General features: G+C 42.3%; 1 protein-coding gene across 5 annotated transcripts in view; it reads left to right on the forward strand.

The window, feature by feature from the left end:
* The first annotated feature begins 267 nt into the window (after positions 1–267).
* rapgef1b (Rap guanine nucleotide exchange factor (GEF) 1b) overlaps positions 268–27635 on the forward strand; it is a 45233-nt gene continuing 17865 nt past the window's right edge. For 2 of the 5 annotated variants that reach the window (XM_082538199.1, XM_082538200.1), the window contains exons 1-8: positions 270–576; positions 22523–22668; positions 23212–23390; positions 24864–25020; positions 25114–25202; positions 25295–25453; positions 25963–26013; positions 26595–26709. In XM_082538199.1, coding sequence (XP_082394325.1) covers positions 549–576; positions 22523–22668; positions 23212–23390; positions 24864–25020; positions 25114–25202; positions 25295–25453; positions 25963–26013; positions 26595–26709 — 924 coding nt within the window. In that variant the 5' untranslated portion in view covers positions 270–548. Of the gene's footprint in view, positions 577–22522; positions 22669–23211; positions 23391–24863; positions 25021–25113; positions 25203–25294; positions 25454–25962; positions 26014–26594; positions 26710–27635 lie in introns of all 5 variants that reach the window. The other 3 variants (XM_082538197.1, XM_082538198.1, XM_082538201.1) reach the window with 3 other exon arrangements.

Consider the following 27635-nt stretch of genomic DNA (forward strand, 5'->3'; position numbering starts at 1 on the left):
CCGTCCAGGCTACTCTGCATTTTTTTCCATCTGCGATAGATTGATATATGGGTGAATGGATGATTGGTGAATTTCCACATTATTATTATTTAATTGCATGAAAAAGACAGATGACTTAATTTATGAGACTGTGTGCAACAGCACTTGCAAAATCAGTATGGTTTACATTCGGGGCTTGCTTTAACTTTGAACTGAAATCGAAACACGCCCATGCTCTTGTTGACAGATGGCGTGGCTAATTCCTGACGCAAGGGGGCGCTGTTGCACTGGATGATAGCCTACCCTAGCCGAGTCTCCGCTCAAGGCATTAACGTGAGCGTAGTGTGTGTGTATCCAGTGAAAATTACCCGGAGACGGACGGAGGCAGTTTATAACCGTACCAATGTCTGTGGCCTATAAATATATTATATTAACCGGGGCGGAATCATCTCGTGGACACAACAACATATCGAAAATGAGGGAATAATCCGAGGAGAGGCACGGCGAGGCTCGTCTGTAGCTACGGTTTTGTTGAACTGCGAGTGGGATCACAGCTGCTGGCTACGAAAATGTCGAGAAAAATAGAGAGCAAGCAAGGTAAGTCCTGCCCGGCTAGACTGAACCTCACCGCTCCACCTTCGGGATACTGTATAACGGTCTCCCTTACACGGGGCTCGGATGGATTAAATTATGGGGGTCTGTTGACCAACACATACGCCAACAAAAAAGGGGGTGCTCCAGATAAAGCTTGGATGAGTGTGTTGGGTGTAAATGGTGGTTTAATTGGGCCTCACGGATTGTTCTTTTTCTCGGCTATCCAGTTAAAATAAAGCGTCTGCTAGCTGGTAGCGGCTAATGATATTTTCATATTTTTTGTCCCGTTTTTAAACCAAAAGGTTGACTTAAGGAGAGCTGGTTAACTGATCCATTAGTTAAAATAATACAGCTTCTCGTGTTCAAAACAGTTTAGCGAGCTAATCCGGGGAAATAGCTTTTTTTTTTTTTTTTTTTTTAAGAAAAATCGTGCTGGCTTTTCTTCCATGGTACTACACCGGCATTTCTCCATTCACTCTCGGTACGGGGGTCGTAAATACACCACCCCGGTTTGATTGTCTGCGAGCGTTGCTAACCATCTCGGGACAAATCTCTGAATTTCACTCAAGAGGAAACACGTGTGTTTCGCCTTTTTCCCCTTTGGAAGACGCGTAAATGAGTGAATATATCGTGTGACATTTTTCTCCTGCTTCCCAATTGGCCGTCCGCGAACATCTAAAGACGGGTTTAGCTAGCAGCAGCTCAAGGTTAGCTTTTACTGGCTAAGGCTAGCTGCCTTGTTACCCCTGGAATGGGATTGCGTTCACGCGCTGGGCTGCTGGGTGTGTATTTGTGTTGATTTTCACTATTGTGCACGTGGCATTTTTTTGTTGTTGGTTTGACCCGTATTTTTATTTTTATTTTTTTCATTTTGTCTACTCGTGTCGCTCACTTTCTCACTTTCACTCTCACTGCGGAGCACAATCACTACGGGAGGAAACGCAGTAGTGTTGGGGTATGGATGGGATTTTGGGAAGGAAACTTTATACCCGTCAGCTACACTTGCATCCCATTCCAGCAGCTGTCTCCTTGCTTCGCTCCACATAGTGTCCTGCCCAGTGTTGCCTGCAGTAAGTGGGCGAAAAGGCGAACACACACACACACACACACTGAGAGCCCCCAATAACAGGAGGGGAGGGAGTGTCATCCTCCACTAGCTCAGTCATTCTTCATAGGCGTAAAAGTTTCCGATTCCTTTCGTGTCTTGCGGACAGATGACTACATATGGTCACAACTAAATGAAAAGTCAGAGGCAATGCAAGAGTTTTTTATTTTGTTTTCTTTTTTTGTAGACTCTTTGCTTAACTGATAACTTAAAAGCAAGTACCCAAACCATCACTTCTCCCCTGCTTCCATTCTTCCCAGTTGTTTACTTGTTGGTCTGTTCTCATCTGCCTATTGATCCCAAATATGTCCCCAAGGACACACTGTGGTGGTTGCTAGTGTAATGGAAACAGGGAAGGGCGAGACTTGGGACTCAGAACAGAAAACTCTGCAGCAGGCAGTGCTTGAGTGTGAGAGAAAGTGTGAAAGGCTTCGTCTCTGGAGACTGGATAGAAACAGGGTGACAGTTTTAGTCGCTGGCAGAATGGTGCCTTGAGGAGCAAACACATGGACACCAAATTCACTAGCTGCATCAACATACTCCTCCGATTACCGGGGATGGTGTCACCCAGTCACTAATTTGCCCTTCCCGCGGGAAGCAAAAGCGAACCTCATGTGCGGTGGAGCCCAGGCGTGTCACCTCTGATGAAATCAGATGGATGGTTCTTGCGCTGAATCCCATTCTCTACGTACTCACCGACATGACTTCATCACTCAAGCAGCCCAAAACTGAAATCCATAAACAGATTCAGTGTGTTGCGGTGTTTGTCCCCCAAAAAACGTAACAGCAGCCAGACAGCCGAAGCTGTTTCTTAATGCTTTTCTCAGAAGGCTTAAAAGCTTTGAGTCTGTGTGATCACATTTTGGTGTAAGCTAAAACTTGAAGATGCTGTCAGGTAGCCTGCCTTAATAATAGTACATGATGTGAGCTGAATGACTGGGTTGGTGTGCAGTGTCAGCACATATTAATAGCTCCAAGGCATCTTTTTTTTTCTTCTTCTCTTTTTCCTGTCTTTCAGTGCGTTAAGCAATTTAAGTTTTCCGAGTGTTGCTAAATGAGCTCATGATTAGTAGTATAAATAGTTGTGGGGGTGCTGACATTGATCAAAAGTTAAAAATACTTCTCATCCACTGCTTATCACTGGTGAACGATGCATTGTTGACGGGAATTATTTCTGGCTGGTTTTGAGAGTGCTGCACTGTGACTTGCAGACTCTGCTCAGACACTTTCTAATCCCGCAGCGTTTTATGTACGTACCGTATGTTTACTTGTTGGATGTCATACTTTAAATGACCCACTTAGAATGATTCCACTGTTGCAGTTAAATTAAGATGTGAAACATTTAGCGCAGCAGTCCTGAAATGGGATTTGTTGTTGTCAAGATGGCCTAATTTTTGAAATGAAGGCGATACAAAATTTTAAGAAAGAAAACCCATTTAGCGTCACTTTGAAGAACCAACCCAGAATCCACTTTTTAGGGAGATCTTCGGCGTAAAAACAGAGACACATCACCTGGGATGAGTTTTCCTTCGTTCGATTTGTATTTCCGTTCTTGTTTTGTCTACATGTGTAGGAAGCCTTCATTCACACAAACCATTCTAAAACTGCACGGGTCAATAAAAATCTGTTCTAACTGCTCCCCGTTGCCAGGATATGTGCCCTTTGTACACTTTAAAGATTGTTATTTTGCTCAAACCTCAGAGTTCCACTGCTCTTTTCACCGGTGTCTTTCTAATAATAGCAGTCATAATAATAACTAGTTTTCATGCACTGTCTCAGTGACAGTACAGTCAAAGGTGATGTGAGAGACAGTGCAGCTTTTCGATATCTTTTAGTATTTGTTTTTGTTTTTAGGTAAGTTAGCTACATTAATGCACTAACATTACTACTACTTCAGCAGCAGAGAACAGCATCTGTTCTTTAGCCACTGCTTTCTAAAACACCATACCAGCTCTGGGTTGAGTTATTGTAGTCACTTGGCCGGCGTTAGTGCAAAGTTTTGTAACATGTTTTTGTGGTGGGGGTGCATGTGTGTTTGTGTGTGTGTGTTGGCTAGCTGGGCTTGTTTGTCAGTGCTTAATTTATTCATTTCAGTCTGCTAACATTAGCCTGTTAATGATATACAAAATACTGAGAGATGTCTTTTTAAAAAAACCATTTTTATTATAATATCAGGTGATCATGACTAAGACGTGCTGTATTGCTTTTTTTGGCTTGAGTTTTTTTTTTTAAAGATGAACTACAAGACTATATTTCTATCCCGTGAGCGGCATTTATTTCAAAGATGCACGTAGTCATTTGTGAATTAAATAAAATTTTTATAATTTAATAAAATTAATTTAATAAAAATGAAATAAAAAGAAGAACAATTCTTTTTTTCTCCCACTCGCATTAGGCTTGGATGCTGTGCACACTTTACAGCTCAAAACACACATTTAAACACACCAGAAAAGCTGCTTATGAAAAGATTGTTGAGATTTTCACGGTTGCAAAAATTTCCCTCATGCAGACTGGGGTTGTGACACGACACATTTTGGCACACCAGTGTTGGTAAGAAAGTCGTGAGAGCAGCAGTGCAGTGTTTTAAAATTAGCTTGCGGACTCTTCTGTTACTGGACAGTCAACGGTAGTAGCCAGCCGCAGCGGCAGAACTGATCCATCAGTTCCTTATTTTAGACTCCCTGCACCCCCCTCGCTGCATAGTGTGGCAGTGCGCATCTGTGGTTCACCCTTTGAAAGGGTCTTAGCTGCACTGTTTACTGTCAGGCATTACAAGAGCTAAAACTAAAGTGTGTGTGTGAAACTTCGATGGCCCTCGTTTGCTAAGCGGTTAGCTCGTTGCTTCAGACTTAAAATAGCTTCTTTTTCCTAATGTCCGTAAATGCCGAGCTCTGCATGCCTGGGTCAAAAAAACTCTGAGCAAGAGCTAAAGCAGTCCTGATTACAAAAGGGTTCCCCGGGATAACTCGGTCTGCCCACATTGCTGATGAGTGATCCCACTGTTGCACAGAGCAAGCTATGAGCACTGGTTTGTCATGCTGCAATTTTGAGGTTTGATGGCAGCAAGCATTTCACCCTCCCTCTACCACAGAATGAGAGGCTTGCTTTTCCCATATAGGTTTAGCTGTGTTGTAATTACATTTTTTATTTATTTTTTTTTGGTGCCGTGTATGGGAATGCAAAAAGAGGGAGGGAAAAGAGCTTGGGAAGAGAAAGGGAGAGGGTGGATAAAGTCTGTGAGCAGAGAGTGAATCGGATAGAGAAATGGATGGATTACATGTGGCGTAATGGCTGGACCAGGGCAATCGATTAGAAGCGAAGGGAAGTCTGGGTTTTTGTAACATGAACATTTTTAAGGTGCTTTCATCACCTTCCAGGTGGAGCGAAAGACTGCAGTTGAGATAATTTTCAGTGGTCTCACGTGTAATTCAGTGCAGCAGTATGTCACTGGCGGGTCATATTCCCCATCTCTCAACTTCCACGTGTGTTTTTGAGAGACTTTGTTGAGGTGTTGAATCTATCTCAAAAGGATAGAAAGAAGATGCTTCCCCTGAGTTCACTGCTGCGTGTTGGCCTACATGCCAGAGAGCAGGTCGTTTATTCCCGCAGGTGGCCGTCTCATTTCCTTATTACTGTTGAGTGCATTCTCCATTCCAGATAACTGTGGAGTGTTGGACTCTCTCCAGGACCAGTGACGACACCCACTCAGACATCCTTCCAGGATTGCTTAAGTCAAGATTTATAAGAATATGAATATAAAACACATTGGATTTGGGAAAAGCACAATGCTTCTGGACTCCTCCTGACTTGTGTCACTGCTATATGTGGCTCTTCCTCTGAAGTCCTGTGTAACGTGGCTGAGTCAAGTGAGGATGATCATGAGGCTAAGTTAGTTATGACTAACTCTCAGCAGTGCCTTTGTGAGAGAGAGCTCTAAAAAAATGCCACTGTGACCTACGACACAGTATACAAAGGGCGTAAGCATCAGTATCACCTGGACTAGTTGCTGCGTGGACTGTTGGATGGGCAATATAAGCTGGAGGAGCCAGGCCTCCTCAGAGGACACAGACTCCTCTCTGCAGGGTGATTTAGATGAAGACACAGGTAAAGACAGCACACAGCACTTTTGCTGGTGATCAGTTGTACATTTGTTTTACTGGAGAAACAAGCATGTTGGGTATTTTAACTCGTAATGACTTCGAATACCCAAAGAAGAAACTAGACAAGGACATTTACTTTAGCAGATGAGCATTACTAGAAATGTGAAGTGTGTTTGTTTTTTTGTTTTTTGTTTTGTTTTTTTGTTTTTCCCTCATCAGGTTTCAAAAGTTTTAATGGCGTTACACTCATTCTGCAGTTTATGTTAAAATAAACGCATACACGCATTGCTTTTTGTGACGATTATTTGTCTGAGTCTGCGGTTGCAAGCTTTGGAGCCTTCGCTGGTGGAATAAAATGCAGGGGACATTCCTCTCTGTGCTTTTTGTGTCGTGTGGCTTTATGGAAGGTGCTCATTTGCTTTGCTGAAGCTTTGGGTGGACCCAGTTTGAGGAGGCTGCTCTGTGGGGCCACAGCCTTCAATCACAGGCTTCCTCTTTGCCTTATTTACCCCCCCCCCCCCGAAAAAAAATGTAGACAGAAGCCATAACTGCTCTAATCCTGGCTCATCAGGTTAGGATCTGATACTGTGCCTGCATGCTTTGGTCTTAATCCTGTTACACAATACAGAAAATGTGCGCTATGGAGCTGTAATCTTGGTATTTTAACTCCAAGCTGCCTGCCTCGCCTCACCTTGGTAACTGGGCATGTTTTCTGACCCACATGTTGGGGTTAACCCTGTTTGATTTTTTTTCTTTCCTCCTGCTAAAGCTGCGTGAACAGATCCACCCTGATGAGCTGGTATAACATAGAGGCTCCATAATTAAGGTAGCCGAGTCTATCGCTATGTAATTACACAGTGCCGAGTGCCATAATACCTTGTTTTGAAAACACACAGTCTGTGGTGCGCTCAGCCTAATAAATCTATGTATTCCAACCCAGCAGGCAACAAAAGTCAGTGTTCACTGTGTGTATTTTGTCTGTGTACCCTGAGCTGCCCAGACCCTGTAGTCATGATGGCCCTCTGCAGAGACCGTAGCGTGAGTAATGTGTTTCAAACAGATGCACAGAGGCCAAACACAAATAGCTGGTCATACTGCAGAAGGACAATATTTTGTAGTTATTCATCTATTAGCTGCTGATTTGACTACAGAGGCTTTAATTTCAAAATAAACAGTTTCTGGATCTTATTGTTTATGTTGTTTTTTGGTGTCACTTGGTTTGCACACTGCCTAAAAGTCTTTTTTTGCTGCTTCAATTCGCTCGTCTAAATCCAAATCTTTGTTATCTGAACGATCGCATCGTATCAAACGGTCTTTATAACCCATCTGCCAGAACCCACAGCATCCTCACTCAGACTGCTGGTGTTTGTGATGAGATTGTAGAAGTAAAAGCGGTGTGACAGAGAACCACTACTGAAACTCCAAATGTGTCCAATGATGTTGTCTTTCAGTTCTTGTTTCGGACTGAGTTACAATAGCGCTCTAACGCACTATTGTAACGCTTTGTAACTCTAACACTTTGATATTATGGAAATTTGATTGAAGGGAACAGGGTATTTTGTGTTTTGTGTATCCACACAGGGGACTGCACTGTGTGTGTTGCAGATACAGTACTGACCATTGCAAGGATGAAGGAAAGAAAAGAAAAATCTGTCTATGTTGAGTTTTCTATTGAAGAAAAGTGAGCAGCAGGGACACAGAGAGAGAAAAGGCGAGTGGCATTGGTGTGCCTGAAAGCAGCAATCTCAAAGGCGGAAAATGTAGAAATCTATTTAAAGGCGGGGGGGTGGGTTCTGTCAAGCTGCGCCTTAGTGTGCATGTGTGTGTGCGTGCCTTCCTGCGTTCAGTGTGTCAAATCATGTAGACCCCAGGGTGGCATGGCTGGGTCAGGGAGCTGGCATACAATGAAGGGGACGTCCCACAGTTGCTGCCAGTTTCCGACACCAGTCTAAATCAGGAATGGTAAGCGAGAGAAGTTGACATTGCTTGCAAACAAGTCAGCCTTGTTGTCAAGGTGCATGTGGGTGTGGGTGTTTTTTGTTTGGTTGTAGATGAATGTGAATCCTTGGTTTGATTTCTTTATATTAATCCCAGATTGTAGATGAAATGCATGCAAACACGCACAATCTTGACTTCGCCAGTGACTGAATGAGCTTGTAGCCCTGTGGACAAAATCCAGGAATTTGTTTGTTTGTTTCAGTGTTCGCTGACCCACTTCTGCTTGGATGTTCATTCTTATACAACCTGAATGTGTGAATGTGCTTTTAAAACAGCAATGATGAACAGAAATAAATGGAACGTTTCTGAGGTTAAAGGCAAAATAATCACATAATTTATCAGCTTTGGCCTGAGAAGACTTTGAGTTGTTATTTGACCTGTTTCTCTTCATATGACTGATATCTCACAGCAAATAATGAGTTAAATTTCACTGATTCTTTTTTCCCCTTAAATTCTGTTACAAAAGCCTCAGCATCCAAAATGCTTGTCTTTAGACTTGTCCATGCTGATTCTATCTTTGGAAGCGTCCTGCCTAATTTTCTATTGTTTAAAACATAAACATAAAATGAAGATATCATTTTATAGCGTCAGATGTATTGTAAAGGGCCCACCATACTATTTTTGGAAGTGCAGTCATGCTGTCTGCTGCAGTGTGTCTGCATACTGAGGAAGAACAGACGACAAAAATAACAGCACATCAATAAAACCCTGGAAGGTGATATGCAGTTATGTAGAGGCAACTTTCCTCATTCATCTGAAACAGCAATATGTAGCTTTTTCTTTTTACCCGTGGAATGTCAGATAAGTGGACAGACATCAGCTGAGCAAGTAAACTGGTACAGATGACAAGAATGAGCTAATAATAGCCTGCTTAACAGTTCAAATAAAAAAATAAAATAACAGTTGTAGCTTTTGTCTGGTTTAAAAAAAAAAACTAAAAAAACAAAACAAATCTCAGACACTTAGAGGCAGCTGACACTGACATAAACGATTATGCGCGTTAGGAAGTAACTAGGAAGTGACTATTAACATAGATTTTTGCCAGACTACATTTCACTCATTGAAAACGGTGATTCCTACGATGCCCTTTCAAAACCCCCATACAAACATGTATAAAAGCCTGCAGCTAATCACTGACTGACAGTATTTATATCCCGTGGCCCAACCTTAGCATGTAGACTACAGATCGATCTCTGTTTTCCAAAAATAATATAAATTTGTGTCATCTTTTTCCACAGTTGGAAAAAGATGACACAAAAATGTGTTATTACGGATTAATATAGAAGTAATTACAAAGTTGCATTTAATTTTCTTTTTGTGTATGAGTGATTCAAATCTCTCTAGTACAGTTTAGACGACCGCTGCCTAATTAATTATAAGTGTCTATACGTGGGCAAGTCTTGTCTTTGTAAAGGACACGTCTGTCATCCAAGGCTATTTTTAAGAAGCTACATTTGGACATTTTTCACAAAGTTTGGTATGCCAGGGTGCATTTGATCTGTAAGATTAAATATATTATGTGGCATCTCTCTTTCAGTCTCATCCAGTGCTGTGTTTGTGCACAAAGTGTCAAGTGGATGACGAGTGGCCTGCTGCACAGACAAGATCGGCTTTGTGCGGCTCTCTAACATGGAGAGCGTGGTACCACTCCTTGCTGTTGAGGCCATTTACTGTTTCCTGTGCTTCTCTGCCTCTCTGTATCTGTCTCTGTCTTGTGCTCAACAGTGAAGTGATCGGTTCTCTTGTGGCTGTTTGTCTGTGTGTAGGATCGTTCTCCTATCTCAAGTGCTTTATAGTGCCTGTTTGGCAAGAGGCAAACAGCTGCCGTTCTCTGAGAACTCTGAATTCATTCTCAGCAGATCACAGGGGGTTTTTAGCTGTTGCAGTGTCTCTGTTCTGGTGCTGCTTGATGTTAGAGATACTGACAAGCTGAGTATTTATAGCACTTTGTGCTTCTTAGTCTATCGGTTTCACCCCAGGTGAACCTGCCGCCTGCCACACTGTCTGTCTCACTTTACTGAAAGAATCGGTTCAGAAAGCTAGCTTTAAATGGATCGCTAAAAAATGCAGTAAATTGCTGCAGCCCGAAGGTCAATTGAAGGATCAGGCTGGTTTGAGCATGTTTGTGTTGGGTGGTTGTGTATCGCAGTGAGCTGCTTTGTGTCGTGTGTGTTTGTGTAAATGTGTGCGTCTGTTAGTGATGTGCTATTAGACACCACCTATTTTTATAAGGTAAGTTGTTATGTGGGGGTTAGTTACAGAGTCCAGGCTGCTCTGTGCTGTGAAGAGGGGAGGGAGACGAGGGACAGGAAATCATAGCAGTGACTTAGGCGTCAGCGGGGAAGGAACAGGAGGGGTACCCAGGATGGTGTGTAAGTGTATGTTGTGTGAATTCCGCTCCCCCACCCCGCTATTAACCCTTTCCATCATACTGCCCCTGCCCTCCAGTAAAGCTTTAGCGTGCTGCTCTGTGGCCTCGTTTGCCTCTCACATCACATTAATGGAATCATTAACTGATACTGCTATGGATTCCTAGATGACAAAACCATCAATATCACAATTAGGTGCTAAACTAATGATTTTTTTTTTCCGTTGTAGATTAATCTGCTGATTATTTTCTCAGATAATCGTTTGTCCTTCTGGAAATGGGGGGAAAAATCACATCATGAAGAAATCAACTTGTAGTTGAAAAACGGTTGCTCTAAAACTCCAAGGAAACATTGTTCTCTGTTACTGAAGACAAACAAAAAGATGAGTTCATCACTGTCAAGAAGGTGGAATGAGCAAATGATTGGTCATTTTTGTTTTAGCAGGAAGATGACTCGCATTACAAACTAGATCTTAAAATAGCTGCATATGTAAATAAAAAGGAAAGCTACACAGTAGCCAGAGAACAATTCTGAAACCTGGTTTTGTATATTTTTCAGTTTCAGCACTGTGTTATGTGATGTGCTGATGTCCTCTGGCCTTAACACAGTGTGCACGAGATGTGAGCCCTATGCACATGGCAGCTTTTAACATGATGTTTCTAGATTTTGTAGCTAATTTCTGTTTTGCTCAGGGATTGGCAATATTGCCGCAACTTTTTTTGGGGGGGGGGGATAAGAATAAATCAATCCTTATACTGCTTCATGAACGTCCTGCTCCCCCCGTGCTTCACACTGCTCTCTCTCCGGTATTAAGGCTGTGCACTGGCTGAGATGAGATTGCTTCTCTTCAGGATGTTTGCCGGCTGGCTATCCTTTGTCCACCATGCTGCCGTCTGTTTGCAAAACGTTACGCCTCCCAGTGCATCTAATGAACATCGTGCTAACTGCATCACTACCGATCATGCTTTTGCTTTGTACGTGAAAAGCTGGACAGTTTAAACAGTGCGATAATTTATTTATTTATTCAAGCCCTTTGTCCCCTTTTTGTCACCATTTTCCCTTTTTTAAATTAACAATTGGGTCAGCAGAAGCTTCCAGCATGTTTTTTCTGTGCGTTGATGATGCTGTTGAAAATCAGACCTTAAGGCATCCCCTCTGCAACCCTTTGTTGCTCATGGTTGAATAGTTTGGAGAACCTTTGTGTTTGTGACTGTGGATGCTGGTGTGGGTTCCTGCGCTCTGACACAGAGGACAATTGAGTCAACTAGACCTTAGGGCTCACTCCATAGCTTTCAGTACAACCTGTATGAAATTCTCTGCCAAGCGCTTCCATCAAATAGCTCCATTAGCTCATCCCCTGCCTGCCATTAATACACAGACCCATACTGAAAGCATCCAAGAGTGAGGATTATCTAAATACTCATAATATTGCATAGCCAGTGCAGTGTGGTATTATCCTTGAAGCATATACAGTGTATTGCAATAATTGTTTTTAAATGAATCATACTATTGTGAAGGAAGCGAGTCAAAGTGAGTGAAGAGGATAAATGAGTGTGTAGCGTTAGTCATAGATCTACAGAGTGTGGAAACACAGACGAACAATGTGACAGACATTATCAGCACAAAGTAAGTAGAGAAGAAGAAATGCTATCAGTAATGAACCACCTTCCTATTGCAGCAGCAGAGGGGAAAAGGTTGTGTTAGCTCCAGAAACACAGAGCTTTGGAAGATTGAGTTCTGCTGGCTTTATAGTTAAACAGAGGAGGCATTGAGGCTCGAGACTTGTAAATGTTTATGCCACCACACAATACGCGGGCCTAATGGTCCCACCCTCTTCTGAAACGCCACCACCAGGCTACACAGGACCTGCATCAGTTAAATAGCATACGGCCTTAAAATCCACCCAGCGTCTAATCAAAATGATCAAACATTCCTTAAAAGCTACTTAACCAGAGCAGTTAATGGAATGACTCACTTTTGACTCATGCTGTGTTAATAGCTTCATTTACAGAAAAAAAGACTTCCTTGAGCGTATCTGCAGTGAAGTCGGGATCGTGGTGGCGTTGCAAGTCTTAAAGATCTGTCGCTCTTGCATCCAGAGTATACAAGGGTTACACACTATTACTGTGACATGTATATCTTATAAAACTAAGAAAAAAAGCTGTTTTACGTGCTGCAAAATATACAGTTATTACCAGTCTTTAAGCAAAGAGAGCTGCATGAATGAACTCACTGACTTGCAGCATGCCAGCATATCCAGAGCTCCACACTGACCCACTACCCTGAATAATGTTACACATCATCTACCGCATCTCATCTGCAAGCTGTGTAATTATGGAAGCGTGCATAGTCTACTCTAACCTCAGTAGCCTTAAATGTAGATGTGTTAATTTAAGACTTTTGTTTTGAGACTATACCACTTTGTTTCCCATCATTGTTCTGTTTCAGAGTGTGCGTGTGTGTAAAATACTGCCTCTGAACATTGCTTCAAGCTACTTTTCCATGAAGGATGATGGATTGAGAAGTCAGTGAATAGCAGATTACTATCTGTTTCAAAGTGGGTTTAAGATGCACAGCTCATTTCAGATCACAAACAAACAGACTCAAGAATGCAATGTGTCACCAAGAGATTAGGCTGGATTTTTCTGTTTCTTTTTGTGGCCTAATGTGACATATTTTCCTCCCCTCTCTGATAATTATAGTTTCAGGTTACTTTGTAGATTCTTCACACCTTTTCTTTTCTTTCTTTCTTTCTTTGCCATTGTTTGTCATATTGGGAATCAGATCGTATCTGCATGTTTAGTGTTATCCTATGCCTTTTCTAGGCTGCCGTAACTCCAAAGTGACAAAAAAAAAGGCGAGAAAGTGGGAGAAGGTGCTTTTGATATCTTTTTATCTCTGCAATCTTGTGACTCATAAGGGTAATGATGCCTCTCTTGCAAAGCAGGAGTTTCCCTTTATAGATACCGATTCAGATATAGATAGTATTCTTAATCATAAGCCTATTGTGTGCTGTCTGCTTAGATCTGAAAGCAAATTGCACAAACAGTCAGGAAACAGGAAAGAGACTGTCTTTTTCTCTTTTTTTGTTATTGTTGCCCTGCTGTCTGTTGTTCACTTGCTCATCTTCATGTCGCATACAGATCACCAGCCACAACCTCTCTAAACAGATCTGATTAGCTTTTTTGTGTTATAGATGTGCTTTATAGATTGCCTGTGTTTGTGCGGTCATGCTCTGTTAGCCACGGTTGACCAGGCCTTCTGTTACCATGCAACGCAGCACCCAGAGCACCTCCATCACCACACTGATATTTGCTCCTGACCAGTGACCCATGGCTGGTGGGGTTTGCGTTCCTGGTCACTGACATACTGAAGGGCATGCTTATGCAAGTATCGGCTGAGGCGTGCTTTATTGAAACAGAGATTGACTTGGGAGGGGATAAAAATAAGCGTGTACTTTTGTGTGCTTAGAAATGAAACGTGATAAATGCTTTGCTTTGGTAAAACGAATGTGATGTAATGTGAGAAACCCATTTGAGTTTTGTCGCTCCAGTTTTTGTGGAGTAATTGAATTCTACAAATGAGCTGGAAATGTATCACTTGAGCAAAGTATTCATTTAAATATAAATTAACTTTGAAAGTGTCTCATCAGTCTGACAGCTGCAAATTGGTTGTAGTTGGTGGTAATTCTTTTTTGTAACTGTTCTTATGCCAGTTCAGTTTTTTTTTTTTTTCTTGCCCGTTACCTTTTATTTTGCACTTCAGAATTCGGTTGAGAATTGAATGGCCAAAGAAATTTATCATTTATAATTGCATTGCACAAGCAGAAACGATCTCCCACGTCTCATATGCTCATTTGTTAAGTGGACTGCAATAGACTCGAGCACTTAGTATCTGTATCTCATTTACTTGCTGGTTGAGTGGATTTGATGATCTCGGCCTCACTGTGGCTCCTCGTCGTTGAACTTCATGCTCAAACAGCACAGCTGGTTAACTATGGACTCCACCATTGCACTTCCTCTGTTACTTTTAAGTTAGCTGTTAGCCAGTGCCTCATTACTGTACTGTGCAAAAATTCCTCATTTCTTTCTATTTTGCTTCCAGGTGGACTTGAGCAACAGTTCTCCAGGCATTCTGAGGGTCTTTCAGAGTTTTTCTTTGACTGTTTGGCCTTCTTTGCTAATTTTCTGTCCAGTCCAGTTAAGCCACATGACAGACAACTTGACAAAAAACAATTTTAACTGTCTTTAGATACTCTGTTACTAGCAGCCTATTGCAACAACACATAATGTATTCCTTTATATTTAGTTTAATCTATTAAAAATGCCAAAGATAAGAGTTTGACAGGAATAAAACAGTATTTTTTGCAAGAAGGTGTTTCCAGAAGAGCTATCAATGAAAAACATGGCATAACTCAGCATGACATTCAGTGTCCTTAAAAACAAGTGGAGGACAAAAGAAGATGTGGAAGGCCTAAATAACTATCTAGAGCAGATGAACAGTATCTGAGCATCAAGTCTTTAAAAAATAGAAGACAAAAAAAACAGCAAAGACCTGAAACAGGACCCGAGATCTGGCTATTCAGTTCATCTACCTGCTTTGGTGAAGCCTCATCAGAATTGGTGTCAGTGAAAGTGTGGCTGTCAAGATGGAACAAGGAGAAAAGACTGGGGAATGCCAACTTATGCAAGAACTGGAATAAAACTCAGTGGAAGCACATCATATAGAGTGATGAATCCATATTTGAAATGTTTGGTTCAAGTCATTGTCAGTATGTAAGAGGAGGTTAGGAGAGAGGTGCAACATAAGCACATACTGCCATCTGTAGAATATGGTGGAGGCTCTGTCATGTTTAGGAGCTGCTTTTCAGCCAGTGGTGTTGCGGACCGTGTCCAAATTGCTGCAACACCATCTGGAAAGCATTTGATTGGCAGCAGCTTCATTTTTCAACATGACAGTGATTTCAAACATGCTGCCAATGCAGTAAAACCATACCTGGATAGAAGAACAGACAATGGAACGATATCAGTCAGAGCCTGAACCTCAACACTGTTAAACCAGTGTGGGATCATTTTGATAACAACATAATCTAAAGAGCTTAGTGTGTTCTTCAATGAGTCTGGAGATCTATTCCTGAAGACTACTTAAAGAAGTGGCAAGAAAGCTGTCTAAGAGAGTTCCTGTTGTGTTGAAGAATATAGGTGCTCATAACTAATGTGAACTTAAAGTTAAGAATTATATAAATTCTGTTTTTGCCTTATATATAGTATTTTTGTGCATCTTTAAACAATAAATAAATCACTGCATTTACTTCCCATTTTTCCAAGCAAAATATGAAGAGAATGAGAGGTAGCTCAGACTTTGTCACAGCACATACCAGACCTTCCTACCTTCGTCATCCTTGGACTGTGGCTTGACCTGCAACACACCCACCCACCCACATACACACACATACACACACAGAGCCTGTGGTTTCCTATAGCGCTGCATATTAACTGTGGATATAAAGAGGATTCCTATTGAAAACTGAACACCGCCAGCAGGAAATAACCACTATAATGGAGAGAATAAATAATTCACTAAGCACTTAAATATTTCCTGTTGAATTTTTCTCTTTCCTCTCCATTTTTTTTCTCGCTGCTGTTCATCTTATGTGCCTCAGGCTAGCATCCCCCCCACCCTTTGCTCCACAGCAGGTCTTACTTCTTGTTCCGCAGTGTAACAGACAGCAGTTAACACTGTTGTCATTTTCATAGGTAAATAAGAGCTCAATGTAAGCAGAGTCGCTTATAAACAATGACATGGCTATTTACGTGTATCCCATATGGTGGGTTTCTGCTTAAGTGTGCCAGATTCTTTGTCTTTATTTAAAGAAGGCTGCGTAAACAGTAACAGCTATAGCTTAAAAGGAAAGTGGGATTAATGTGCATCAATTTGTAGAGGCTCTTTTTTTTTAATCAAGCATATTTGTGGCTGTGTGTATTTTTATATTTATGTGGGTGAGAGGAACATACCTATGTTAGATCTACAACCCCATCTAATCTTTGTAAAAGGGCACTTCTTATAGAGAACTCATTTATTTACATCAAATGCAGGGGTAATGTCATGATTCCATGTGACTTACCTTAAAATAATTTTTAAAAAGATATTTATGGGCTTTTTAACTTTTATTATGGCATGACAATTTAGAGTTTACACAACAGCTAGGAGAGAGCATAAGGGAACATACACAGCAAATGAACTGGGGTAGATTTGAACCATTTCCAGTTTGCATTGCAACTTTTTAGCGAGTGCAAAACAGCTGCAATGCTGTTTAGCAAGTATTCAGCGACTTTTTTCCACACAATTTGCCATCTTCTATATACATTACTGAGCGCTGCAATCTGCTAGTGACCCAAACAATTGCAAGGAGGCTTTCAGTGCAGTGCTTCATACCTCTGTGTGACAGTTTCACCTAGCAACTGCAAGCAGCCTCCTACAACTATTTGCCAACCAGCTGGGGAATACACCTTTTTCCCAAGTGACCAACGGTTACTAGGGGGTCTATAGACCAGTTACTGGTGTTTAGCAATCAAGACATAATGTGGATTGCACAACACTGGACATTATATTCTTCATTTCCAGTTAACACTTGTACAGCTGCTGTTATTGTGTATATATTTATTTATATTTCTTCATACATTCTTATATAGTTCTATATTGTGTATTTTGTTGTACAGTTATTTTATTTTCAACTTTAATTTATATATTTTCTCTTATTCTTTCCCAGTTAAATTTACCCTTCATTCTAATTTGTGTTGTACAGTTATTTCATTTTTAACCTTAATTTATATTTTATTCCTTCCTAGTTAAATTTACCCTTTTTAATTTTTCATATTTATTTCCTATCTTATTCATAGCCTTTTCCTTTTTTGTTTTCTTTAGGTCACGAGCAGTTGTCCAAGCATTTCACTACATATCGTACTGTGTATGACTGTGTATGACTGTGTACGTGACAAATAAAATTTGAATTTGAATTTTGAATTTGACAATGACTGGTAGCAATTTCCAGCAACTGCTCATAACTGGTCATGGATTATACATTTTACCTCAGTGACTGGTGGTTACCATGCTAATGCCAGCTGGTTTTTATGCCTGTGATTGGGGCCATAAGAACATGGATCCACACCAACCAGTTTTCGGACATGATGACAGAGTAAAGGTTTACCAAACTGAAACCTAAAGTAAGCTGACAGTCACGATTAGGTGTTAGTAATGGCACAGTTCTTAAAGCCTGTTGGATGTAACGCTATAACCGGTGACAGTTTGGTCAGATGACAGCTTATTGAGTTTATTAAGACTGTCCCAGACAGATGAAAAGATGCCCCAGCTAGCAAATCAAGTTAACATTGCTGGTACTGTGGGTCTTTGCTTCAAAATGTGTGCAACAGAAATGCCGTTATAAACTCAAAAGCATATTAACATACTGATGGACTGAATGAGTCCAGTGTGAAGGCTATGTATACATATACTTGTAGGTTTTATCTCTCAAGGAGTCTGTGTAAAGCAGAAAAAGAACTCATTTTTGCAGTTCATTCATCCTCTAAACATTTTCTATGCACACTTTCAGATCAGTTTCCCCCCCCCACTTACCTTTTTCATATGCTGAACAGCTGTCACACAGTGACCTTTGTGACTCTCGTAGCGGTCGTCTAACAGGCTAAACACGTCCGCAGAGGAAGGTTTGGGGACACTTTCACTGAGAAGCTCCTCACTGAAGGGGTTCAGCAGGAGGTGACAGCTGTACATGTAACTAAGCACAGCCTCATCTCTGCTTTCCACCCTGTTTCGTCTTACTCTAAGCCTACAGGGCCAGTGAGAAGGGAAGAGGCCACCAGCTGTCCTGTATTGATCACACCTGTACTGAGCAGCAACCACATCAATCTGCCAGCCCGTCACACCCCGACACACACACATATGGCACCAGTCGTCATGATCAGCAATACAGAACGGGATTTTTTTTTTCTAATTTGGAAAATAGATAAATAAGATAAGTACAATTAAGAAACAAGTTGTTTCATAAATTGCAGTTTTTCACACTACACAGACTGCCATTAATAGCAGGGGTGGAATTAACCTCCTCCCACTCAGAGATACTGTATTATAAATAGAAAGGGGAGAGAGGAAAAAAACCCCTCCTAATTTAATAATATTCAGTTTATGAGGAAGCAGCATTTCAAACACCTTCAGGTATGTCTTTTTGTCTGACAGCCTGTCAGGATTCCAAATAAAACTGTTTATTAAAAAACCATTTGCCTTGCGATTTGGGAGGGTCATGAGTTCAAGGAAGTTTTTCAAGATATTAATCACACTGATACAGAATCATGTTAGCCTGGAGGGATTGTGCTCGTAGCTATGGTTCATGTGGTGAGGCTGACAAAACCCTAGACTGGCTGCCTTTCCAGGTGGAATACTAAATAAACTATTTCTTATTCTAAATGAAATGTTCCTGGACAGCAGGTGTCTGTGGGTTGCCTTAGGGCAGCAGAATTAAATGCAGAGGTCTTTTCAGGCTCCAGCAAATAACAAGCGAAATATACACAAAATTAATTTGCGGTATATTGCATCCACTTACCTCTTTTTGCCAGAAGCATCCATAAATTTACACCCTATGTGTGTGTGTGTGTGTGTTTTTTTTTTTCTGTTTGCTTATTGTGTAACAAAGCCCTCAGACAATTCAGCAGCTAGAAAGCTCCCAGGGAATCTGTTAACACCGCAGAGCTGGATGAGAACTCTCCCAGGCTTTGTTGAAGAGTTGTTCAGACTCAAGTGTTTGCTTTAAATGTCCCCAAGGCCTTTAAGAGCAGCAAAGTGTCTGCAGAGTTTAAAAGCCTCCAAAAAAGATGTTTACTTGTTAAATCCTTCGCTATTTAGTCTTAACAATGTCATTTATAGTCATTTTTTCACATATCCTACAGACTTGGATTTTTGCTACCAGAACTAACATGAACCGATTGTCATAAGGTTTTTACCACCGTGGCGTTCACATGAACTGTGAACTCATCGCACTGGGGATTTTTTTTGCGGGAGGTTTACGCGTAATTGTGAGTTTGCAGTGTGACGTGAGGGTTTGGGGGTTGTTTGGTTTCAGTTCTTCAGGGGACTGAAGCATTTTACAATGTAAGAGATAAACCAAGACTTTTTTTTTTTATGGAAGCCTAACCCACTTTGATGTTTGTCAGTTAGGCTCTGCTGTTTTATTTTTTTTAGTTTTTACTTTTCACTAAAATGGATATGGAAGCCACAAATAGAAATCAACAAAGGCAAAGCATCACATATTAAATCTTCAAATTAATTCTTCTTCTTTTATCCCCTTGGTCTCTCAAAGCAGTTTTAAAGTAGTAAAAACACAAGTATTGGCTTTGAAGTAACATTTTAAATGGTGTAAAGCTGCGTAGATTGATATGTTGAAGACTGGAACCAAATTGTAGCTTTTAAAAATTGTTTAAAGCCTTCAGTATAGCGGTTGCACCAATTACTTTGATCTGCAAAATGGGGTCCTGGGTCCCCAAGGTTGGGAACAAGGTTGGTTTTATAGTTGTTGAGACATGATCCAAGTCCCAGTTTGGCCACTTATGTGCTCATCATAAATATGCCTAAAAACCTGAGAAAATAGAGGCTGGAAAATGTGTTGCATTTTATGTAAAAAGTAAAAACTGGCAGAAACTCTAATAAGGTGGATCATGGGATGCTTTGAAGTCTTTTTAGTGACGGTAATCTAACAGTGCCTCAGGTTGTTCGAGGGTTAAGTGCATAAATGTGCTTCCATTTGGACTTATTCATGGCGCTTGGGTGTTCGAGGTGCAGAAATGAATAGTCTCCAGTCTCAGTTTGGCACTGAGACAGTTTTACTGTTTTCCAGGCTGCCAGAATCTACGGGTAGCAGACGACAACAGTATTAGCGCCTACACAACTTCCAATTTTATCCCACCCCAAAACGGTTTAACTGTAAAGTTTCTTTCACTGTTTTGTTTCGTCGATGACTCGTCAGATCTGTCTGAGACATTACAACCAATGACATCATAATTCTGGCCAGCAGCAGGCAGGAAGCTGAGGAGAGGACCTGGCTGTGCACTCTCTCACAGAGGAGGGGAGGGTGGATACTTAAGGGGGGGCTGCATGACTATAACAGAGCACTTCACTGTGTTCTCCCTCTCTCTCTCATGCTTGCTGACTTTAACAGTGTCCATTTCTTTCTGTTGATGATGTCATTTTCATGCTGAGCCAGACTTCCAGTTCTTTCTGCTCCCAAGAACTAAAGAGGAAAAAAAAAAGACTGGGTTGAGAAGTGAATAGGGGAGCGGAGGATTGATGGAACCAGCCCTGTGCGCCTGATAAACAGCTGAGCCTCGGGACCGCGATGTGGCGTCTGAGGTCACCAGCTGTATCGATCGTATGCACTCATTGTGCTCGTGTCATTGCTTCTCAGCTCTGGGGCTGGGACGATGCTGAGTTGCAGCTGTAAACGTGGACACAGCTCTGTGTAAGCTGCAGTTGAGTGAGAGGGTGCAGCGTTTTTGTGAAGTCCGACACAATCCCCTGTGCACGTTCCCAGATTAAGGGGATTCTGGGCCGGGGGGGGGGGCGCTGAATTTATATGAAGGCTGATGTGCAATCAAAAACATACTCACTACTCTACATGTAGTCTGTGACTCTGTAAAGCGAAGTCCAGCCAGGAGAGTGTCTTGGCTTGTGGCAAAACTGACTTAACACTGTATGTACAGCCTCGGGGTGTAAAATAATCTCTCACGCTAGCTGTGCTATTCAGACCGTGCTCTTCTGGAGCTCTGAAGGACTACATCATCCCCTGCAGCGCGACTACAAAGTGTAGATCCAGACAGCAGTGCAGATGAGAAGGTTGTCCCTTCCTGCAGGGTCTTCATCGCACCGAGTGACTGCTCTGTCTTCTTTGATAAACTTGTCTTCCTTCTCCTTAAATCCTGCCCAGCTGACTAGACGTTGTTATTTCTTTACTCCACTGACTGTGTGAAATGAAGAGGCACAGCATACCAATAAAATATGCTATCTCTGTCACACGGTGGCATGAATTTACTCTCTCCCTGGAAACAGCCGCTCATGAAGTTACATTTGAGTTAGTTTGTTTTTACCCCAGGAAAGCAAACACGTTGAAACATCTATATGTGATTGATTCAACCGATTTGGATATTAGAAACTGGGTCAAATTCAGATTAAAATTGATGAGCAGTCATGAAAGAGATTTCCAGCAACTCTGCGTTTTGCTCAATCCTCTCTCTCTGCGACACGAATAACTTACTAATGCTTGCCCCATCCCGAAAAACAAATTCACCTGGAGTTTTCTTTTTTCTTTTTCTTTTTTTTTTTGTGTGTGAAGCTGGGATAAAAATTTAAAAAAAATCCGCGTAAGAACAAGAGACAAGGGGTCACGCATGCCTAATCTCAGGAAATGCTACGGCAGCCGTTCTCACCAACATTTTTAATGAGAACACGAGGCCGTCCTTGGCCGTCCTGGCGAACTTTGGCTTTGCGCTGGGTGTAAAGGATGACGGGGATTAGAGATAGAACAGTGGGGTGGATGCTTGCGTGTCATGTCGATCAATGGTGCAGATGAAAGCACGGCCTCTCTGGAAGTCTGGTTTGTGGCTCTTTCCTGCTGTTGATTGCTATTCTGCAGTCTTTTTGGTTGTTTTCCTTCACGCTGATGGCCCCAGAATGCCACATCCCGCCGTTGCGGCGCTCAAGGGAGATTAAAGCAGATAAAGGTGTCATTTTGTCACTGATAAAAACCCACACTCGTCATGTCAGCTCCCACTGCTCTTATTAGTATTTATTTCCTGGTTCAGCTTCACATAGGAGGGGAGAGACAAAGAGGTGAAAGGACAACATGAGGGAGCACCTTATTTATGTTAAGGCTCTGTTAATCCTGGGATCAACTAAACCCTCACTGCTATGAACTAGTTGGAATTCTGCTAAATAACTCATCTATTATGAAGCTGCTGTCTCTGTAATCCTGTAAAGTCATTTTCATCTCTGCACTAACTAGCAGAGGCACACTCGTCTGCTTTGGCCTGGTCTCCCTCACATCTGTACAAATAATGAGCTGCTAGATGAGCTTGAGCAGCAGATTTGTGTTAGCATTAAAGACTCCAGTTTTCCCTTTTGGAGTCTTGCTGGTGCTCAGCTCCTGACTTGAGCACCACTGTGTGATAGTGATATCAGCACTTCACTGAGCTTGTGCCATCTGCTTACATCTAATTTCTATCCTCAAACCCCCTTCCTCACCCCCCACCTCCCCCTTGAGAATCTCTCCTCCGTAACTGACCATTCAACTTCCTGTGTTTTCCCACTCTCGTCCACAGACTCGCAACGGTCCCATCTGTCCACTATCACCATGATCCTGAAGGACAAGTTCCACTCTCCCAAGATCAAGAGGACTCCATCCAAGAAGGGCAAGCAACTGCAGCCCGAGACAGCAGCCAAGAGTACTGAGAAACCTACTAACAAGGTGTGTGTGTTTGTGTGCGCCAGCAGACATGTGTGTATCGTGGGAAATCCAACGCTTTCCCGCCTATTCCGTGTATTTGTTTGCCTCTTTGCGAGGCGATTGTTTTCCTGTCAGATGTTTTGTGCTCCTCTATTCCATTGTGTCCGCACATGGGTTTCCCTGCTGGTTCCCACAGCCTCCCAGTCGCTGTGGCGGCTGGCTGTGCTTCAGCAGGTGTCTAAACCTATAAAGGCGCGAATGGAACCGCGCTGCGTCGTGAATGAACTCTGTTAGCTCTTAAAGGCTTTTGGTGTAATGAGTATATTCCTCAGCAGTCCTGCTGTGAAAGACTAGAGAGGCTCAAAGAGCTCTTTGCAGGAGCACCAAGATCACTCAAAGCCACATCACTTGATAGATGATGCTTTGAACTGTGAGCAAACCACAGGAGTAGCAGACCCAATGCACAGAGCCCAGACTAAATAGTAACTATTTACTTCTCTTATAAAAATGAACTTTGCAGTCTAATCCTGAGACACTGTTTTGTGGTTGTGGGTTTTTTTTTAGAAGGTTAGTAGGCTGGAGGAGCAGGAGAAAGAAGTGGTCAGTGCCCTGCGCTACTTCAAGACAATCGTGGACAAAATGGTCGTGGAGAAGAAGGTTCTGGAGATGCTTCCAGGCTCGGCCAGCAAGGTGCTTGAAGCAATCTTGCCTCTGGTGCAGGTAGAGGCACGGATACAGCACAGGTGGGTAATAGAAAATGCAGGTCAGTGTTATAATATTCTTTCTGCAGTCTTTTTCCCCACTTTAGATTTATATTAGTGACACTGTATCACTTCTCAGTTTATTCTTATTATTCTTGCCTCTCGAAGCAGCTTGTAAAGTAGCTCGGTCACATGTTCAGACTAGAAAGACGCTGGCTTCCTGTCAGCGAGGAGCTTGTGAAGATTGATAAGTTCGCAGGCTCCCCTCGAGGCTCCCCCGATTCGAAATCTGAAGTTGTATAAGCTCACATCACTCGCTGCCCTCTCTCTCTCCATTAACACATTTCTTTTTGTGGAACAGAAATTAATTTCAGCTTTGAGATATATCAGCCCGTAGCACGAGTCAGTTTGCTTTATTTCCCCTGTGTGTTTGTTGTTGTTGTTTTTTTAAAGTAAGCCCAGCTACAGTTTTTTGTGGACAGCTTTTGCCAGGACATGTTGAAACTTCTCTGTCTTTGTCTTTGTGCCTTTTTTCTCACCCATCGTTACAGATGAAGTACGGAGGTCAAAGGTCAGAGCACTGTGTTTAGAAGCAGTTGATGGATTGTTGCTGGAAAACTGAGCAGCAGCCATATTTTAAGATTTGAACTCAATCTTACCGAGTCCAAATCTCGACAGATCCCAGTAAAAGTTTACATTATAGTTACTTTACAGCTCTAAGTTTAATGTCTTTTGGCAAATGAGCTACAGTAAGTAAATATTGTTTCATAATATTAGCTGTTAAGTTTCCATTTTAGCGATTAAAACCATTTTTCCGTTGGCTACATGTGTGGTATATTTGGTTTCAGGGATTTAATTTAATTTGAGTCAAATAGATGTAACTCCAGTGAGAGTTAAGTAGAGAGCTTATTTGCTAAAACTGTATTAGTATATACAAAGTCTAGTCAGCCACATGAATTATAATCACTCTAGATCTCCTCAGCTCTAGCGTGATCTACGTCCCATACTTGTCCAATCCACCATCTCCCTACTTCTATAGCTTCAGTTCTCTCCCACTCGCTTAAGGACTAAGCCGTGCAGAGACATTGGAAGGATATTCCTGCACTGTGAATCAGTCGCTGCGTGTTGGTACAGGCCATTGCCACACCTTAGTGTTAAGTCTCAAAGTATGATTTGCTAAATGGTGAAACAGCACCCACTTCCCTACATTCTCCTGTTAGCTCTAGCAGCCTTATTCCTAGCCTCAAGCTTGTAGCCTAAGCAATTCCAACCAATCCCCCCCCAAAAATGTTTGTTGATAGACAGTAGATAGAATGTGTCTTATTTCTGTGATTTTTCTCACTTGCAGCCTAACATGTTCCCCCTCCTCCTTCTCCTTCTTCACGCCTTGCTGTTGTGCCCTCTTGGATCATTCTCCTTCCTCACTTTTGCTCTCCCCTCCTGTGCATGATGTGCGTCGTATCTGTACTGTACACCACCGACCCCCCCCTCCGAATTCCTCTTCTCGTCAAACAGTTCGGCGCTGTCATCTTGCCACAGCCGCGTATATCAGAGTTTGGCCAACCTTATCCGCTGGGCCGACCAGGTGATGCTTGACGGGATTGACTTGGACGATAAGGAAAATGTGGCTTCTGTCACCAATGTCATCAAAGCGGTGCTGGATGGAGTAAAGGTATGGGCCCTGTGCTGAAAATGATGTGGCAGTGTGCTAAAGTGGAGTTTTCAGAGGAGACTGAGACTGGCTGCGTTGTCTGTCTGTGAACAGGAGCTGGTGAAGCTGACCATAGAGAAGCAGGAACAGCCGTCACCTACCACACCTAATAAACCAGCAGCACCTGCTGTCACAGCCGAGAGGTGAGCGCAGAGCACACTCGCAGGACTACGAAGATTCAGGCGCTCCGAGTTCGTCCCGTCACTCAATCTGCTTTTTTTCTTTACGTACGCAGCAGCGTGTCAGCAGAGATGCCCCTGATAGATCGGGAGCAGGAGGTCTCGAGTAAGCCGGCTCCGGCAGCCGCTCCTGTGGAAGCTGCCCCTGAAGTACCAGACGTGGAAGTAGCACCTCCCAAACCACCACTACCGGAAGCCAAAATGGCTGAGCTCAGGTGAGGGTGAAAGCGCTCCAGCTGCGGGTGTGATATTGCGGATTGTCTGTGTTTAAGTGAGCAGGGCTACAGTATCAATACTTCTCCCAGCTGAGCAGACGTTGCTGAAGCGTTCGCTGTGGCGATAAAGTCCGTAGAAACCAAAGGATTTCCTGTCGCCTTATTTTTGTCTGGTAGCTTTGAGGCTGTGCGGTCAGAGGTCACCGAAACTATTTTGTGACCATTTGTACCGTCGCCACAAAGCATTTATTCGTTGCAGCTGTTTCAGTGTAACTTTTCTTTATTCTCAAGTTGTTTCACGAGTAACAAATAAGGAGTAAAGGAAGCTTTTGTGGAATTCAAAGGGGTTTTCTTTGAGGTTTGAACTATTAACACTTTTTATACTCGAGCCTTAAAAATCTGAATCAGTAGTTTGTTTGTTGCTCTTCCTTCCTTACTCTCTCTGCTGTGTCTGTCATTTTTTTTGTATTTATTTATTTCTTTTCCCATTTTTTGGATTCTGGGAACAGAGCACAGTTGAGTGCCGAGGCTGGCCAAAGGAGACCCTCTCAGAAGGAGAAGTATGTTAGCCCCATAGGATCATCTGTCTCCATAATAACATCCCACCCCTCCCCCCTTCCCCATAAAACTTCTGGATTGGATGAAAGTGCTTTTTGATTTGCATGGTTGCGTTGTTTTAAAGTTTGTGTCATCCTGGGTATTCCCTGAAGACCTTCCCATCCAATCAGAAGACCGCCCAGTGCATGAGAGTGTATGACTGACCCTATGAAGTGTCCTTTTTCGCTGGCCTCCATGTCATGGTCGCTTCTGTTCGCTCGTCGCCTCATTTGGATGATATTAACTCACTAAGAGAATTTAGGTTTGACAAGCAGGAGAGAGCCTAATATGAAACACTCTCACTTTTCATCTCACTCTCCAGAGGAGGGATGATAATGTGTGTGTGTTCATGTATATATACATCTTTTTGTTGTTGTTGTTTTTTATGTGTGTGTGTGTGTGTGTGCGCATACATGTCAGGAACCGCGTGTTCTGCGTGCTTGCCTGATTGACCTTTTTTTAACTTTGAGACAAAACGCTCATTGTTCCTGTTTTGCTTTCTTTCTTTTTCTTATTCTGCTGTTCTCCATTTATCCGTCTGTAGTCCTCCACCAGCTCTTCCTCCTAAGAAGCGACAGTCAGCCCCTTCACCTACACCAGTGGCAGTTGTCGCCCCGATGAGCCGTGGCTCCAGCCTCCCGTGTAGTGACCACAGACAGGTGAGGCTTTAACGTCCAGTGACCTACAGTACTGTGCAAAACTCTTGAGTCACCCCTCATTTCCTTATATTTTGCTTCCAAGACACCTGAATTTCTTGTCATTTTGAGCATTAGTTCTCCAGACTTCCATGGCTGTTTTTTCACTCTTTTTCAATCCAGTCCTTGTACCTGACCATTTTAATATGAATAGTTTTTTGTTTTGTTTTGCTCCGTTTTTTTAAGGCATAAAATAGAATTTTTGGTTTTTCACCAACAAGGTGAGTCCAAACATCTATTAGTTGAAAACCTGGTGTGGAGTATCTGAAAGTCGTGTCCTTAAGAAATAAGAAAGAATCCAGTAAAGACCTGAAACAATACCCTGCCATTCAGTTCATCGGTCTGCTGAAGTCTCATCACAAATGGTCTCAGTGGAAGGATGGTTGTCAAGATGCCATTTATAATGAAGGAGGACAGGGAGAAATGGATGCCACGTTACACAAGAAATGGACTGAAAATTAGTGGTAACATGTCAAATGGGGTGATTAATCCAAATTTGAAATTATGTATTCCAGTCGTCATTGGTATGTACATGAGAGAAGGTCACAAGAGGTGAGGGTCTACAGTCGTCTGCAAAACATGTTACTGCCATCTGTAATGGTTTGGGGCTGCATTTGAGCCAGTGGTGTTAGAGATCTTGTCAAAGCGGATGGAATTATGAACGCAGAAAAGTGCAGTCAGATTCTGATCCATCAAACAACACCATCTGGAAAGCATCTGATTGGCAGCAGCTTCATTTTCAGCATAACAACGATCCCAAACACACTATCAGTCATGGAGTCCAGACTTCAACTTTATTAAAGCAGTGTGGGATCATCCTGACTGAGAATGCAACAAAAGGCAGCCAACATCCAAAGAAGAGCTTTGAATGTCCTTTGAGAAGCCTGGAG

The sequence above is a fragment of the Aulonocara stuartgranti genome (assembly GCF_965226115.1).
Source record: "Aulonocara stuartgranti genome assembly, chromosome: 7".
Lineage (NCBI taxonomy): Eukaryota > Metazoa > Chordata > Actinopteri > Cichliformes > Cichlidae > Aulonocara > Aulonocara stuartgranti.